This window comes from Notamacropus eugenii, chromosome 7 (assembly GCF_028372415.1).
Source record: "Notamacropus eugenii isolate mMacEug1 chromosome 7, mMacEug1.pri_v2, whole genome shotgun sequence".
NCBI lineage: Eukaryota > Metazoa > Chordata > Mammalia > Diprotodontia > Macropodidae > Notamacropus > Notamacropus eugenii.
Window position 1 is genome coordinate 19063899 of NC_092878.1, and position 18135 is coordinate 19082033.

Consider the following 18135-nt stretch of genomic DNA (forward strand, 5'->3'; position numbering starts at 1 on the left):
GAGATCCCTTCTAACTTTAAATCTGATGTCGTTTCAGACTTACTATTCTAAGCCACTACTAGAATTCTTAAAGAGAGTTGTGATTTGATAGTGAAAACTATCTTCTTCCATAGAGAATTCTCTTGCCTAGCACAAAGATCCCAGCTGCATATTAAGGGACTTGTTTGTCTCATTAACTCTATCAAGATAATCTTGGAACTTCAGTATCAGATACCTCTAAGGTAAAGTCATCTCATTCTATCAAAAGTATGCTAGCATACAAGGCTCAAAATACTAACAGGTTTATTTTAGGTGTCATGGGAACCATTGGGGCTTTTAGCAGAACCATAGAAAACATTAATACCCACTAGCAGGCAAATCTCCCCACTCACTCCCCCCGCCAAAGATTTTTATAGCCTCAGTAATTTATAGCAATTCCTGGAAGGGGTTCCTCCTCCACACTGGCTCTCCTAGAAGCAGTTCGTCTAACTACCGTCAAAGAGTTCTTCAGTCGCAGCTCCTCTTCGTATTCTCTTTTGCTGTACTGAATTGTTATGTGATTCTGCTTTCTGCAATCTCAGGTAGCAATCATTCACTATTCCTTGTCATAGATGTGTTTCATGGTCCTTCACTACTCCATAGTCCTTCCTGCCATTTCTTTATCTGTAGTTCTCCTCAGTCTCCACCAGATGGTAATTATTCCCTTATCCAGGGGATCAGCTTTCTTCCGTGGCCAGTAGGGGAAGAGTATGCCAAAATCTCTATTTTAACAAAGTGTGTTTACAATTCAAAATTCATATGTAGATCAGATGTTTTTCTGAAGTCACTTTGTATTCTCATTTTCACTCTCTCTTTTTCCTTCCTCTCCCTTTCTCTTCTCTTCCCTTCCCTCTCCTCTCCTCATTTCTCCTTTCCTCTCCTCTCCTTTCTCTGTTGCTCCCTCCCTCCCTCTCTCTCTCTTCTCTCTCTCTGTCTGTGTTTCTCTCTCCTCCTCCTCCTTCTTTTCCTTCTACCTCCCTATCCCTCTCCAAATAAAATGATCAGCCTGTGGTCAAATTACTTATTAGTTAATAACATTTATTGAATCCTGATTGTTGACCCAGCAGCTGTCGGGAAACTAGGGTGGATAGAGTCAGTGATAAGCCCTGTGATTTCACCAGAAAGGGAAATTTAGGAAACTCTCCCTGCAAGTAGGGCAGCTCCTTCTCTGCAATTTATAGTCTTAGAAAAGTGATTAGAACACTAAGAGGTGTCACAGCCATGATATATCAGAGATGGAAGCAACCTAGATCTTCCAGGCTGGAAGAAATACAAAAGAAATAGAAATTTGTGCTCCTTGGAGACAGAGCACCTATGTTCTGTGCTGTCCCTCCAGTCCTCTCAAAAATCCAAGCCAGCAGTTTACTTCACAGTTAACCTGAATAGTTAATGAATATATGACCCAGTCATCTCTTCACCCACAAGACTGACAATCCTGAACTCTGGGGACTTGTGGTACAAACTAATGAGCAAATATGGATTGTCCTTGCCTTAAGTGAGGATATCACCAGTTTAGTAGCTCTAGTTTCCCTTTTGGCTTGGAACAGACCTCAATGATCAGAAGAAATACCGTAAAGTGATTACAACTTAGGAGCCCTTTTGACTCCATCCAAAACACCTAGCAGTTAGTTCCCAGTTCCTGATTTTGTGTTCCAAAGTTCTAGTCTTCACCTCTTTTGAAATTTCCACAGGGTACTTGATGAAACACAGACTATGGATGATCCTCTGGAAAATCAGGAATTTTAGAGGAAACTGAATGCTTTCATCATTTTGCTTCTTCTTGGAATGTTCTGTAAGAATGATAGACTAAGGACAAAACCCATAGCACTCAGCAGAAACTTGCAAAAATTCTGAACTACTAATAGATGCCCTGGCCAGGAACTCCATAATGAGATTAAATGACTGATTCACTGAGCATTGTGAAAAGGACATTAAAAAGAAAACCATAGGAGGTTTCCAGGGAAAAGTTATATTAATATAATTACTTAGAAGGTCTATAAGTACTTGTTCTTTTCTAGCCTGTCAGCTAGTGGGAAAACATACCCACAAAAGACCCTTTCCACTTCATTTTTATTTATAATTATTAACTTTTTATTTTAAAAAAATTAAGATATACACATCACATCGTGGAAAATTTCATACTCTGGATATTTAACCACCTGACTCTTCTTAATTCTAATGAGCCTCTCACAGCTAAATTCCCAAGTGAATCACTCCAAATATTTGCTCCTGATGTTCTAGAGCCAATATTCTGTAATCTGATGTTCTTAAGCCAATGAAAGCCAGGAAATTCAGTATGAAGTCTGAAAGTCCATATTCCACTTGCTCTCTGAGGTGCAGACTCCTGCAGAAAATTTGGTAACATAATAATCATTCACTTTTATATAGCCTTTATCTGTTTGTCATGTGCTTTCCTTAGATAGAAAATAAATCTAGCTCTGTGATGTGGGTAGTATAATATTACCCCCATTTTGCAGATGAGCAAACTGTAGCTCATACAAGTTAAATAGCAAGTCTAAGGTCATATAGATGTTACTTGACAACACCAAGTCTCAAGGTTCTATTTCTGTTTATCTGACCGTTCCTTTTCCATTCTCTTTCCTGGGTCAGCATCCTGTCTCTGCCCATTAATTATGAGCTTTCTCCAAGTCAGTAAGTGATCTCTAAAATCTTTTGTCACTTACCCCATCCATTAAAAAAATTGAAGTACCATATATGTATATTTATTTCTAATTTAGGAAAGAACCCTGTTTCTGGAGAATGTAAGTTCAAATCCTGCCTCTGGTATTTACTACCTTAGTGACCTTGGGCAAGTCACTTAACTTCCCTGGGTCTCAGTTTCCTCATCTGTAAAACAGAGGGAGGAAGGGGGCTTAAGATAGCCTCTGAGGTCTCCTCCTGTTCTAGAACAATTATCCAATGATCCTATCATCTCAGGTACATGCGCTACTTTACTAATATATTAGATACATTCAAGGGTGTTGTATGAATAAGCACCGCAACATACACAGGGGGAGACTTCTATCACAAGTTCTTAGATCTATATTCATAAAAGGAAAGGCAACTTTTGAGGGGTTAACAATCATTTTAATCAAGGACATGTATCGATCCTTTAGTCAAGCACATACATCATTCACCTAGTTTAGGAGAGTCAACACCCTGAATCCCAAAGTAATCAACAGACATGGCTTCCTCTGTCTGATCATAATTCATATTTCAACAGACAGGTACAACTGTCTGACCATTTACCAGAGAGGGAAGCATGACATCTGGGTTCTCAAAGCCAGGGGGCTTTTTAGTGGCTTCCCAGAGTTCTCATCTGGCCCAACAAACACTCTTACAAAAAGTAAGCCCCAAAATAAAACCTCACCCTCAGAGACTTTATACACTTTTTAGAGTCAGAGGGCATCACATCTTTTGAGAACCAGTGCCTCATTAACAAAAGACGTGGACTTTCTCACAAGACTTCCCAGACCCAATAATGGGTGGGAAAGATCCTCTTAATCACATTCTAATAGAGGCATTATACTTCATGATTATACTAAAACAAAAACAGCAAAAGATTTTACTTTACTTGTTTTTACAGGTGTGCTAGTACATGTTTAACTGTCTCTCCAGAAAAAAAAAAATTATACGATACATTTTAAAATTTAATCTGCATTATTAACATTTTCTCCATTCTTTTCCTAAAATCCAGACAATGGACAAAACAATAAATCAGGCCTTGGTTTTTAGCATTTGCCTGTTTCTGAGGTAGTTTAAATTAACTCCAGCACATCCCGGGCATACGTTATGAAGCATGCTTTAAAAAAAAAAAATTAAAGGTGAGGTAAAGGTGAAATAAGCCAAATGAATTGTTAATTTTGTCTTATTAAAATAGTTTTTGTTCTCATTAAAATTTATTAATCGTCATTTGAACACAAGCTATGAAATTAAATGTTTTTTTTAATATTTAAAAAATTGATCTAACATTTTGAAATACAGCAACTGGAAAGTCTGATTTTAAGTTGAGTTCATTTAAATGCTTGGTTCTAATGATCATCATAACTTTAAAAAGATATCTTACAATGATACAGAGATCCAAAAGGAACAAATGTGCACTCACTTAGTAAATCATAATACTAATTTTTCACTCGCTTCCACCAATTAAGCACAAATTTCTGTAGAAATGCACTAACAAATTTCCATCTTCCCTGATGCCTGTTTTTTTCTAGTAAACATATGAGAGAGTTTTGCATCTTTAAATTTTTTTAAAATATTAAAAAAATTAATTTTTTGTAAAATAAATACAAAATTTTACAAATCTTTACATGTAAAATCCAATAAAATTTTTATTTGTATCTTTTTTTAAACTAGTTAGAAAACTTTGTTTCCAAGTTTTTCACTTTTGCAGAGATATAAATTTTATGCATGAATCACAATTGTAGCAACAAAATATTAAGTTAAATGTCTTCCTACTTATGATGACTTCATTACTATTAGCCAATATATATTTTTGTTTAATTATTATTTTATTTTTCTCAATTACATTATTAACCAAAAAATTTTTAATTCAATTTTTAACAATTTGAATTCCAACTTCTCTTCCTTTCCCCCCCTTACTGCTCCTTAAGAACATAAGCAATTTGATATAGATTATATGTGTGCAGTCAAGAAGCAATATATATTCAAGGGGGAATTCATGATTATAGTAGAAGAAAAACCCATATTTAGGATAATGTTGATAATTTCATTGGTGGGGGAAAATGATCGTTGGTTTTCATTCATAATGTGAAGAGGTAGTCTTAGAAGTAGAAGTAGTATCAGCTCTCCTATTTTGCTATTTGCTTATGCTTGCATTACTATCGTCCACCTCAATATTTTCTTTTTTAAAAATTATTTTTGTTCCATTAAATATTTCCCAATTCCATGTAAAACTAATTTATCATTCATTTTTTTTAATTTTGAGTTCCAAATTCTCTCTTGCCCTCCCTTCCCCTTCCCCCTACCTTGAGAAGGTAAGCACATTGATTTTAATTATACATGTGAGAGCATGCAAACATATTTCACATTAGCCATGTTGCAAAAGAAAACACAAACAAAAGAAAACAATAAAAATAAAGGTGTTTTTTTTTTTCTAAGTATGCTTCGATCTACATTCAGAGTTCATTAGTTTTCTCTCTGGAAGTGGAAAGCATTTTTCATCATGGGTTTTTTTTTTTTAATTATCTTGGATCATCATCTTTATCAGAGTATAGCTAAGTCTTTTACAATTCATTATCCTTACAGTATTGTTGTTACTGTGCACAGTATTCTTTTGGTTCTGTTCACTTCACTTTGCATCACTTCATACAAGACTAAAGCCATCCTATTTGTCATTTGTTATAGTACCAAAAAATTGCATTGCAATCATGTCCCACAACCTGTTCAGTTTTTCCCCAATTGATGGCCATACCGTCAATTTTCAATTCTTTGCCCCCACAAAAGGAGCTGTTATAAATATTTTTGTACAAATAGATCTTTTCTGTTTTCTTTGATCTCTTTGGGATACAGACCTTATAGTGGTATTGCTGGTCAAAGGTTATGTACAGTTTTATAGCCCTTCAGGCATAGTTCCAAGTTGTTCTCCAAGTCAGATTAGTTTACAGCTCCATCAACGGTGCATTAGTGTCCCAATTTTTCGACATCCTCACTAGAATTTGTCATTTTCCTTTTCTAGAACGTTAGCCAGTCTTATAGGTGTGAGATGGTGTCTTGGAGTTGTTTTAATTTGTATTTCTATGTCAGTAGTGATTTAAAGCATTTTATGTGACTACTGATAGCTTTGATTTCTTCTTCTGAAAACTGTTCATATTTTTTGAGTATTTGTCACATGGAGAATGGCTCTTATTATTATAAATTTGGCTCAGTTACCTGTATATTTAAGAAATGACTCCTCAATCAGAGAAACGCTGCAAAATAATTTTCCAGTTTCCAGTTTTCTTTCTCATTTTGGCTGCATTAGTTTTTTTGTGTGTACAGAAACGTTTTAACGTCATGTAATAAAAATTATATATTTGATTTCCCATAATCTCCTCTATCTCTTATTTAGCCATAAACTCTTCCATTATCTGACACATACATTTTATACGCTCCCTCAGTTTGCTTATGATAGGACTTTTTACATCTAAATAGTATTTCCATTTTGACCTTATCTGGCATATGGTATGTGATATTATGCTCTGTCTAGTTTCTGCCAAACTACTTTCCAGTTTCCCAGAAATTTTTATCAGATGTTGAGTTCTTTCACCAAAAGCTTGGATCTTTGGGTTTATCAAACACTTGATTATTTTGTTCATTTACTACTGTGAATTATATATTTTATCACTCTATTTCTTTGTCAATCAATACACACTTCTTTTCACAATTCAAGCTTCATGCTTTGTCACACTGCTGTTTTCAGAGTTAGTGAGGTTTAGAATGTTTGGGTGCTTCCTATTTGGTGTGATCTGAGGAGATATGAGGTCTCTCCTCTCTTGGTCTGCACTCTGGACCTTACCCAGGAAGGGCCTCTGGTCCCTTGGGATTGCAATCAATACTGCTCCTACTCCTTTGGGACTGGAAATGATACTGTTCCTCAGAGTTCTTGATTCCGTAGGCCTGGAAGTGATACTGTCCCTCAGGGCTTCCACTCCCTCTTGGCCACACCCAGTAGTTATAGGCAATGGAATTGCCAAACACTGTCCGACCCTGCATCCGTTGCCAGCATAGGTGTACCCTGTAACCGCTTTATGCCCAGTTGCCACATCCTTTTACCATCTGTGCCTTGAGAGCTCCCCACACTGCTGCTATTTCTATCACTACTGCTTAGCCCCACTATTGGTGTTTCATCCATGTGGGTTTCAAGCCACCTTCCTCCTTTGTGTCACAGATCTCTCTTTATGGATTTCTAAGTTGTCTTGGGATGGAAGAATATCTCACTTTGACTTTTTGTTGGCACAACCACTCGAATTCTATTTGAGGCATTATTTTAGAGTTGTTTGGAAGGGAATGTTGGGAGAGCTCAGCCTAATACTTCTCTAATCCATCATCTTGGCTCTGCCCCAATGAATAGTTTCTTTACAGGCAGTTTTATTAAACCCATTTTGTGTGGATTAGATTAGTTAAAACTAGATAATCCATAAAGTCACTTAACTGGGCACATGTAAGTGTAATATGTCACTATATGCTGAAAGCAAAACTGGAGAGTTGTCATCTTTAGTCATTGTGTAGAATTCCTACCCTTTTCTTTTGCGTCATACATATGTTTACCTAACATACAAAGTTCTAGTGTCAAGCCATATATTTAATATTAGTGAATTTTAAGTTATTTATTATTTTTATTGGTAATACACACACACACACACACACACACACACACAGAAGTTTTAGTGTGTTTTTTTTCCTTCTCTGTTCCCCATGGATGCTACCTACTTTGGGAACCACTACCCTGTCCTGGTTCCTCTCTTCTTCTCTCCCAACTCTTTTAATAAAGTAAATAAAAGTAGAATAGGACATAGATAATGTTTATACATGTTTTTTTAAATCAATATGAGGCCTGCAGGAATCCTTATGTCCAATTGAATGGCCCAATTTCTATTTGAGTTTGACACCACTGGTCTAGGTAACTCTGTACTCTAAGTTGTAGAAAAGTAGATGTTCACTTGCATTGGTAGAGGAATTTCCTCACCAAGGAGTTGCCTATGCAAATGAATCACAGTTCTGATCTTTCCTCCTATCCATTAGGTATTGGTTGCTAGCGCCCTAATCTATGCCCTCATCTTTCCCAGGAAAGATGTATGCAGGATGTAAGAAAGGTAGCCCTTATGACTCTAGACTTTCTTGCCCTGGTTTAAAGTTTACAATTATACTTTTCTTTTATTTCCTCGAAAACGACCTCAGAAAAACTATTTCCTGTCCATCTTCTTCCCCCATGACGTCTCCCCTTCATTGCTGTACTGTTGTCACTCTTGGTGAGCAACATTCTTTGCTCCTGAAAAATACAAGACAGAATGATAAGGTGCAGTATCAGATGGATACCACATGAAGGGGAAAGCACTCCCTTTGTTTCCTCATTAGCATCGCTATTTGTAGAGCCACAATAAAAACAACTTCTTTACTGTGTGTCCTGTTGGTTTATACCACTCACGTCAGGTCTATAAACCATGGTATATTAAAGTGTAATAGACTGTGTAAAGAATTCTAAGACAATGTTCCAGTCTCCCTCCATCCCACTTCCCTGTTCCTGATTCCACTGCCTTTTACTGCCCCTACAGACAGGCATCCATAAATAGGACTTAATTATGTTTAACATAACAAAAAGAATTTCTTTTAAAGTCACTTCAGAAGCTACTTTCAGAATATGAATAATATCCTTTAGAGAATCAGGTTGTTAAATAGTTCATTCAGGACGTTAAAGGGATGGATTTCCTTAACCTGAATACCTCACAGAATTATAACTTTATTTACTTTGTGTGAAAAATGGAGCTGCCATGATTGTACCATTAAAAAATTATTATGTCATATAGTGAATCTTCTTTTGGGGCTTATGATTATTTGTGTTAGCTAAGGGCTTCTAGGTGACACCATGGATAGAGTGCTAGGCTTAGTTTCAGGAAGGCACAAGTTCTTATCCAATCTCAGACATTTAGTATCTGTGTGATTCTGGACAAATTGCTTAACCTCTCTTTGCCTCAGTTCCTTCAACTGTAAAATGGGGATAATAATAGGACTTATCTCCCAGGGTTGTTGTGAGAATCAAAGGAGAGTATATTTGTAAAGCACTTAGTAGGCATTTGATAAATCTTTCCTTCCTGTCTTCTTTACCTCCTTTCTTCCTAATTAATTATGATAGTGAGAAGCAGTGTAGTATAATAGAAAGAGTGCTAGATTTGGAGTGGACAACTATGAATTCAAATCCTGCCTTCACTGCTTTTGTTTGTGACTTTGAACAAATTTCTTCATCTCTCAGGGTCTCAGTCTCACCTTTGAAATAGAAGGCATTCAGTTTTAAATCTATGATCCTATAAACCAGAAGGGAATTTAGAGATCATAGAGATCAATCCTATAATGTTATTGCTGATTGTGTTGCTTTTTTATTTCACAAGGGTTTTGTAAAGAAAACTCTTTAAATAGCAAGCTTTTAAAATCCTGACAGTTATTCTTAAGATTAGTAGTCTAGTAGACATATCTTAAAAACAATGAAGTTGTGTCAACTCTAGTAGTATGGTATAGTGGAAAAAAACCACTGGATTTAGAGGCACATGACTTGAATTTGAGTTCTGGCTCTGCTACTAATTACCTATATGATCCTGAACACATCACTTTATCTCTTAGGGTCTGAGTATCCTCATCTTTAAATGAGAGAATTAGAAGAGTTGATTTTACTAATTTCTACCAATAATCATCATCATTTAATACATAGAATGTGTGCTTCCTTGAAAGTCTTTTAGTATAAGATTCATGTTATAATATAAAAACAGAACACATTGTTATAATATTTCGCATTATAATAATAGTGATCTATGCACAGAGAAATGCTAGGAACTTCTATATATCACTGCATGCTACAAAAGTCTAGCCTCAGCCAAATATATCGCAAAGCATGCCTCAATAGCTAGAATTTTACACTGTATGCTTCCTACATTTTATCAACTGAAAGACAACAGATCCCCATGATACAAATACGATCTCAAGTTATCCAGTTGAATGCAATCAATAAACTGCCATGGAATTGGGTCGTTGTCACAGATCAAAGTGTTACCCATGATTGCCTAGACGGAACATCAATCCATAAAAACGTTAGAGCAATGTTTTTTATCACCATATAAAATACACATATCCTCCAACTGAAATGGAGCAAAGAACTTCCAAAATACAGACAGAAATAAAAATATAAAAGAGATAAAAATTGTACCATGTGGAAACAGGATAAAATACAGGTCATTCTCAGCATCCTGTTTACTGTCATTGATAAGCTTACATCCTACTGCTTTTAATAAACTACAAAAAAAGCAGATATTTTATCCACTTGTACAGTGGTCCACAGAACATTAAATATAAAAGAATAATACCAGAGTAGTATCTTGTCTCAGGAGCTTCTTTATCTGAACTTTGTTGGAAAAGGTAAGAAGAATGAAATAATATGGTGAGAATGAGAAAAATAACAATAGCTAACACTTAAGTGGTCCTGTAAGTTTTGCAAAACATTTTGCATACATTATCTCATTTGATACTCACAATCCTATGAGGTAGCTATCTTTGTTATTCCCACCTTACAAATGAGGAAAATGAGGCTCAGAGAGATTAAGTGACTTGTCTAGGGTCACAGAGCCAGTAAGTTTTGCAGGCATGATTTGAACTCAGGTCCTCCTAAATCTAAGTCCAACTCTTTCCTACTATACCTGCAAATGACCCTACCAATCAATAAGTATTTATTTAGAGAATACTTTATATTTAGCACCATGATAAAAAAAATCACTGAACACAATTATTTTATGGATTAATTGCATATATTTCCTGTTCTGAGTTTAAAAATGTATATAACTCATAAAGTTTGATTAGGAAAAAGTATACCCATAATCAAAATGTATGAAACTAAACATCTAAAATATAACTGATATTTCAAGGAGATTGTGACTAACTCTCTTTACTACGTTAAAATAATTTTAAATTTTGTTTGACAGTAACATGGGCTTGTATTCTATGATGACTTTGAGTTGCAATGATGAGTACCCAATTTAAAAAAATGAACGTTAAAATATATAAATATTAAAACTTTCAAAAGGAATCAGTTAATATTGCTGTGTGGGAAAGAATGAAATGTTCATTTCAGTTAGGAAGAATTTTTAGGCTAGAAAAGTTGTAAAGAGATTCTGTAGTTTTCTGAGGTTGGATGCAAAATTAGTATAATGCCATTTATGAGTAGGAGCTTAGAAGATCTTACCACAATTAGGTTATGAATCTGGATTCCTAAGAGAATTGAAGTAATCATAACTTATCATTAGGAGACCTTGAAGAATATCATGCTCCACTTAGTTTAAAGAATAAGATAGATATCCATTGAGGTGAGAATATACCATATTCTCAAATATGGAATAAGTGAAGTACTTACTTATGACCCCATTCAGCTCTGTGATGCTAAGACAGTCTGAAAATGGGAAAGTATGGGCATTTAAAACTGATTTATTATAAGATAAAAGTTTTGCAGAATCCCATATTTCTAATATTTGGTCTTGGATGAGGCAGAGAGATCTATAACCTTTCAACCTTTAAGAAATGCCAAACCAAAGTCATGTTTATTTTCAAAGTCATGGTTAAATTTCAAGCAGATGAGTCAAGGTGAGAGTTGGAAGGGGGAGGAGGAACATGGTACCGTCTTTTTTGTGAAGGAATTATTTAATTATTCTACATAGTTGACATTGAATCAGTCACTTGAATAAAGGTAGAGAAACCTTTTATTTTCACATTTTTCTTTCACATTAAGATCTCATATACAAACATAAAACCACCTCCTATGTGTTCAATGGAGCTATTTCCTCACAACAACCCCCAAAGTAGGCAGTGTAGGCATATCATCTCCGTTTTCAAGGCAAAGAGCTTTGTCAGCTCAAATGTATTTCCTATTGTGTGCAACCTAGTGCAGGGGGTGAAGATTAATGCATCTGCCTTCATGGAATACAAAAGCAGAATATGAGAACCCGAGATTTGACCTGGATTATACAATCTTAACTTTAGGGGTTCAGCTCCACATTCAGGGCTCCATTGGTTAATACAAGACTTCCTCAAATAGTTGACATATTTCTAATGAGATAAGTGGAAATGCTTGTCTGGAATGATTAATAATATTAATTTTAGGTTTACAAAGTGCTTTAGGTGGTATCTCTCTTGAACTTCACAATAGCTTTGTGAGGTAGATGATATCATCCCTATTTTACAGATGAAATTGAATCTGGCAGAAATTAAATGACTTGCCTAGAATCCATAGCTAAGTAAGTGTCTGAGGTGAGGGTTTGAACTCAAGCCTTCCTGAATCCAAGCTCAAGGCCGGATGGACAAAAACCACCTAGTGGTCTAACTACTACCACTATTTGACTAGACTAGGACCAAAGACAGTCAGATCTTGAAAATTGGAGGCATTAATATTCAGAAACCATACTTATCAAGACAGTTTCTCCAAGAAACTGAACTCTTGAACAATGCCAATAAATAAGTAATTCATACTTTGAAAAGAACTTCCGCTGCTAATGGTAAGAGTTTGAGGAGTTGACCTTTATAGAATATTGATTTCTAAAGAGTTCTCAGCTGGAAGAATTCCAAACATGCATTGCAACATAAAAATAGAAAGGTTTTGTTCCTGAAACACGACAAGCCAACAGGATGTCCACGGTCAATGGTGATTGTTTTCACGACCATATTCCAGCAGATACCACAAAGACTTTCTTCCCCTTTTTCATCAATTTCAACATCCTTTGATACTGGCTCAGGAATTCAGCTTGGAGAAGTATCTTAGCTCAGAGAAAGAGATACCCTATGACTCAGTCTCAGTAAGGGTGATTTTGAATTCATGATATTAGTAGAAAGGGTTGGGTCATAAAAACAGCTGAATTAAGGTTGATTCTCAAGAGAAAAGGATGTGAAAATCTGATGGGAAGCTGGCATTAACCATTATCAGGAGTGATCGTACAGCCGAACTGACCTTCTTAGTGTTCCTCCATCTCCCATGGTGTCCATGCATTTTCACTAACTGTTTCCTATAACTGGAATGTATTCCCTCCTTACTTCTACATCTTAGAATTCCTAGATTCCTTCACTAGTCAGCTCAGATGACAACTTAGATATGAGACCTTTCCTTATCTCTCCATTAGCTAGAATTCCACACCCTCAAATTACCTCGTGTCTATTTTGTATGTATTTATATATGCATATATTTGTCTCCCCCAATAGAATATAAGATTCCTGAGAGTACTTCACTTTTGTTTTTGTATCCCCAACACCTAGTATACTTCATGGCACCTAGAGGGTGCTTTACAAATGCTTACTTATGGATAAAATGAATGAGTGAGTGAGTGGTGTAGAGTTGTTCCATGTACTATCTCCACTATCATGTTCTAAATATTCCAAATGAAGGCTGATATTATAATTAAGGACTCTTTTTTTGTTTTGTTTTTAAGGTAGATTTTCAAATCTTCAGCATGAGATAGAAAGTCAGTAGGTATGGTAGAAGATAAGGAGATTTTATTTTTTGTAATTATAACTGTTCTTCCTTCACAGCAAAAGGAGAGCATAAAATGGAAGAAACCCACTTGGAGAATGCTCAGAAAAGGTAAGCGGTCAATCAGTTTCTTATTCTGCTCCAAAAGAATCATTCTCTCAGCCCCATTAAGACCCAACTTCCAAGAGAAAAATAATTCATTGGAAACTGATAGAAGCTCTAAGACAAGGCAGTACAGTATTTCCAGAAGTGATAACACCAGCTGTATGATTTCATTCCAGCCTTTGTCGAATAGAATTATACAGACTGTGCCTAAGTAGCTTTAAGGAGATATTTAGTGGCTGCTGGAACACTTTTCTAAAGGTCTTCCTTTCCTCTGATTTTGAACAAAGATGGTTTGAAAAATTAAAGAAAGTATAAAATGGTTGGAAGAAAAGTGTGAAAGATCTCTAAATATCTGATGTTCTCACTTTCTTGTCCCTTGTGAGGACACATCTATGAGGAAAAGACCAATAAGTTGAGATGATTCCTTAACATTCTTAATTCATTTTGCACAGTTCAAGCTACTCAGCACTCCCTTTTGCACTGTTAAGCTGGGACCTAATGCTTTAGAAGTTCTCAAATTTAGAGCATATAATTGGTGTAGGTCTTTGCTGGTCCAGATGTTGGACAAAATTCCCACACCATTCAAAAATGGGATGAGAAAAACATTAGACATTAGAAAAATAAAGAACAACACCCTCTCTATTCTTCCATGGTGCTTACATAAGTTTCTGTTTTACCACTAGATACCATTTTGTTTTTAACCTATTGATTTCCAAGCACTGGATGGGAAAAGGTTTTGGTTCCATTTACACTGATTTATAATAGGACACATCATGCGGTCATCATTCCATTGTACCTGTTCACCTTGTGGACTTACCGGGGTAGGAACTTTAGGGAAAATATTTTCAGTTCTCTGGGTATAGAACCTCCTTGGCATCATAATTCTTCTACCCAGTGATTTGGGAGGGGGCTTTGTTGGTGAAATATAATCTTAGGTTTTGTCTCAGCACTTCTTAAACTGTGAGTGGCACAAATTTGACAACAGTAAAAGGTTTCTGAAAATGCAATGACCATAAATTAATTAAAAGTCAAATACATATTGAATCTGAGGTGTTTCCTGCAGCGCTTGCCCATTTTGCATCTCTCAACTTCACTAAAGCCTTGTTTCTGAACACAAAGCATACATCCATTGTTCCATGCATGCCCTTGGACCATGCAATGCCAACAAAGAGAGGGAAAAGTTTAAGTAGCCCTGGAAGGCACCTTTGCCCTGTGTATATTTTATTCTTTCATTTTCTAGTGTACGAAGGAATATGCTCACTTGGTAATGCAGCTATTTTTTTCACGTAGGGAATCCCAAGATGGTGCTGCTATCAGAACACTCAGAAATACCACTTTCAAGGGTAGAAATTCAGTTTTCTGTATTTGTTCAAACTTTAAGAAAAGAGGCCCACCTGAGTGGGTGAGGCTGCTGTAGTGCATTAGCTGTGCTGAGTGAGGCCATAAATTGCCATTGTCAGCGTTTTCTGTGGCTTTGTGGTGAAGGTGGTCTAGCTTTCATGACAGACATGAAAAAAAATTAGATCCCATCTTTAATGTGGAAACCACAATTGTTTAGTTGCCCTCTTAAAAGGAGGTTGGTGGTCAGTGTTGTAATATTCATTTGAGATTTGGTCAACTCTCCAGTTTTATCCTCAAGAGAAACAGTTTACTCTGAGGCTAGAGAATATTTGCTTTTCCTAAGCAGTTTCTGAAGGGTGTACATGGAAAACAATAAGTGAACATGTTCCAGTGTGGGATCTTACACTGTAAATACAGTTTCTTGGGATTTTTGCCTAAGAGAAGATACAGAACAATTCACTTTTCTGGAAGGGGGAGAGAGGGTCTTTGATACAGTCACTATCTATGCCAAAATTTGGGTTGAATTAAAAGGATATAAATCAAACAGGAAATTGCAGAAGAAAAAAGAGGATAATTAAGGGAGTCATCTCAGAGTAGGAAAAGAGTCATAGTAATATAAAATATGCAGTTAGAAATCCATTTTTTTTTAAGCTGAAAAGTAGTTTCATGTATTATCATTCTACTGTGAGACATGTAAGAAATGTTGTTGTCCTTTGGACTGCTGTCTGTTCAAAACTATTGTTCCCTTCTTGAACGATCTATTAATTTGATTAGTTATTATTATTCAGGCATGAAAGCTTTAAATTGTTTATCCTGGCCAGCTTTAATAGTTATTGAAATTAAATTCTAAAAGAAAAGTATGTTGCATCTGGAACTTGGCATCCTAAACCTCTCACACAGTTATAGGTTTAATTTCTAGGTTTTCCTTGAGAAAAGTTGCAAATCAAGTGTTTGGTCTTTGGTAAAGTTGGAGGGATTAGCCAAGCCAGCTCATCTTCCAACAATTTGTTTTCTCTGGTTTCTCTAGAGGTATATTTGCTGTTAGTTTCCAAAACATACAGGCAGAATTGCTGAAATTCAGCATTCCCTTTAGTTTTCACCCCAGTAAGTGTTAGTTAACAGGACCTCAGAATCCCAGGGAGGGGGACAATGAATGTGTATGGTGAGACTGTTTACATCTTGGGAAACCGAAACCTCAGAGAAGATGACATGCTTTTCTCCTTCCCTGTGATAATAGCGATTCTGCGACCCGTAGTGTCATTCCCTGAAATGGCTTGAGTGTTTATAGTATCATCAGGAGTCTGTGGATTCATTCAAACACAATGGGGTTTTTTGCCCCTTTGCCTCATGCTGCTGGTGAGAAAGGAGGTCACCTTTCTCTCCTTTCTCTTTCATGGAACATATTTCTCAGTGCTAAAGGTAGACTTACTGATTGTGTATGCATGTGTGAAATAAATGTGAAAGAGTAGAGGGAGAAAATACTAAAAAATATTTTATGTACACCATACACCAGTAAAGGGTAAAGAAAAATGAAAGTTTATAAAAAAAAAAAAACTACCTGCCTAAAACAAAAGAAAATATTTTCTTTTTAAATACCCATTCCACTAACTAAGAAAGACATGAAACTATAATAAAGAGAAGTAGAATCAGGCATCATGATACCTAGATTCTAATTCTATCTCTACCACTAACTAATTTGGGAAATTTTTTTCACCTACCTAGGACTCATTTTCATCACCCATAAAATGAAGGGTTCAAACTCTACGATTTCTTTCCAGATATAACAATCTATATCCTCTAAATATTCCACATTAAACTCCTCTGTGTTGTTATTGATCTAATTTGTGACTTGTTTCCGTGGTAATGAACATTTTTTAAAAGAAAAAATTCTTTCTGACTATTCATTTGGTTTCCTAGGAATTTTTATTCCCACAGTCTTAAATTTTCGCATTGGGTTCAAAAAAAAGAACATTTCTTTTTCATTTTTATTATTTCTGTTTTTACCGTTATCAAAATATGTATGTTTAAAATTACCAGACTCATTGTCTTAGGAAACCACTGAAAATATTGACCTGCTCCCTTCCTGCACTTCCATTCTTTTAATAACTAGGATGTAAAAGTGCCTGACCAACATTTTTAATTTGTACTAAAAACAGATTTTTTTTTTATTTACAGAAGCAAAAAGAATTTATAGGACTCTGAGCTATAGTTCTAGCTTGGATCTCGCCTAATCATGGCCATGGAATCAATTAGCAGTTCATCTGTGAAATGTGATAAAAATCTTATGAGATACATATTGCCCAATAATTGAAAATGAGATGAAAGTATGATTCATAATAGTAAAGGGGCTTCAGAGTTTTATAATCACTGTTGAAGAGAGTTCCAAGAGAAGTCCTGTATTCAGAAAGGCCACAAAAATGTGGAGCCTGCAGGAGATGATAGAGCATGGAGTCATAAACCTTGCTGGTCATAACGCCTTTGATTACTTTCCAATGCCCTAGGAAAGAGGTCCAACTTTACTAAAGTGTGCTTGCCTCTAGCAAATTAGCCTTTTGGTACTAGAGGAGTGAATGAGGGTTAGTGAATGAGGAATAGGCAGGGTTTAAGTTTAGAAATAAAAATTGTTGGCTACCTAGAGCTTTGTGTTTACTCAAAGAATGACAGTTTGGGGGACCTAGGCATTTCTATACTAAAAATCACTGATCTACATAGCACTTTAAGGCTTGTAAAATGCATGTTGTCTGGTTCTCAAAACAACATTGTGAGGCAGGCACTCTTATTTTCCCCATTTTACAGGTGATGACACTGAGGCTGACAGAGATTAAGTGATTTGCCAAAGGTGGCACACCTAGTACAATTTCTGAGGTCAGACTGGAACTCTTGTTTCTGACTACATGTCCAGAACTTTATCTACTACACCACCTAGCTGCTTATAATAATAGCTAGCATTCATATCATACTTTACAATTTTGCAAAGTGCTTTAGATAATTTACCTTATTTGAGTCTCACAACAACCCTGTGAGGTAGTTACTGGTAGATACTGAGAAAACTGAGATGAGAATGCAAAGGGAGATGATGCAATGGATAAAGTGCTGGTCCTGGAAGTCTGAAAGTCTCCTTTTTCTGAATTCAAATTTGGCCTCAGAGACTTTCTTTCTGGGTTACCCTGAGAAAGTCACTTAACCCTGTTTGCTTCAGTTTCCTCATCTGCAAAATGAGCTGGAGAAGGAAATGGCAAACCACTCCGGTGTCTTTCTGAAGAAAACACCAAATGAGTGTCAGAAATGACTAAAAAAACGACTAAACAACGAAGAATGAAAAAAAAGAATCTGTAGGATATGGAGATTCTTTTCTTTGAGGCCTGTTTTGTTTTTTTTCTTACTAGATTTTTACAAGGGATTTTCTTCCAGCCCAAACATCTTTCCATCTCCCAAGAAAATCTGACTTTGGTTGTACCACC

At 35.9% G+C, this 18135-nt stretch overlaps 1 protein-coding gene across 2 annotated transcripts in view; it reads left to right on the forward strand.

The window, feature by feature from the left end:
• FMN1 (formin 1) overlaps positions 1–18135 on the forward strand; it is a 523482-nt gene that overhangs the window by 481633 nt on the left and 23714 nt on the right. For both annotated transcript variants that reach the window (XM_072623605.1, XM_072623606.1), the window contains one exon: positions 13288–13339. In XM_072623605.1, the coding sequence (XP_072479706.1) occupies positions 13288–13339 (52 nt within the window). The remainder of the gene's footprint in view (positions 1–13287; positions 13340–18135) is intronic.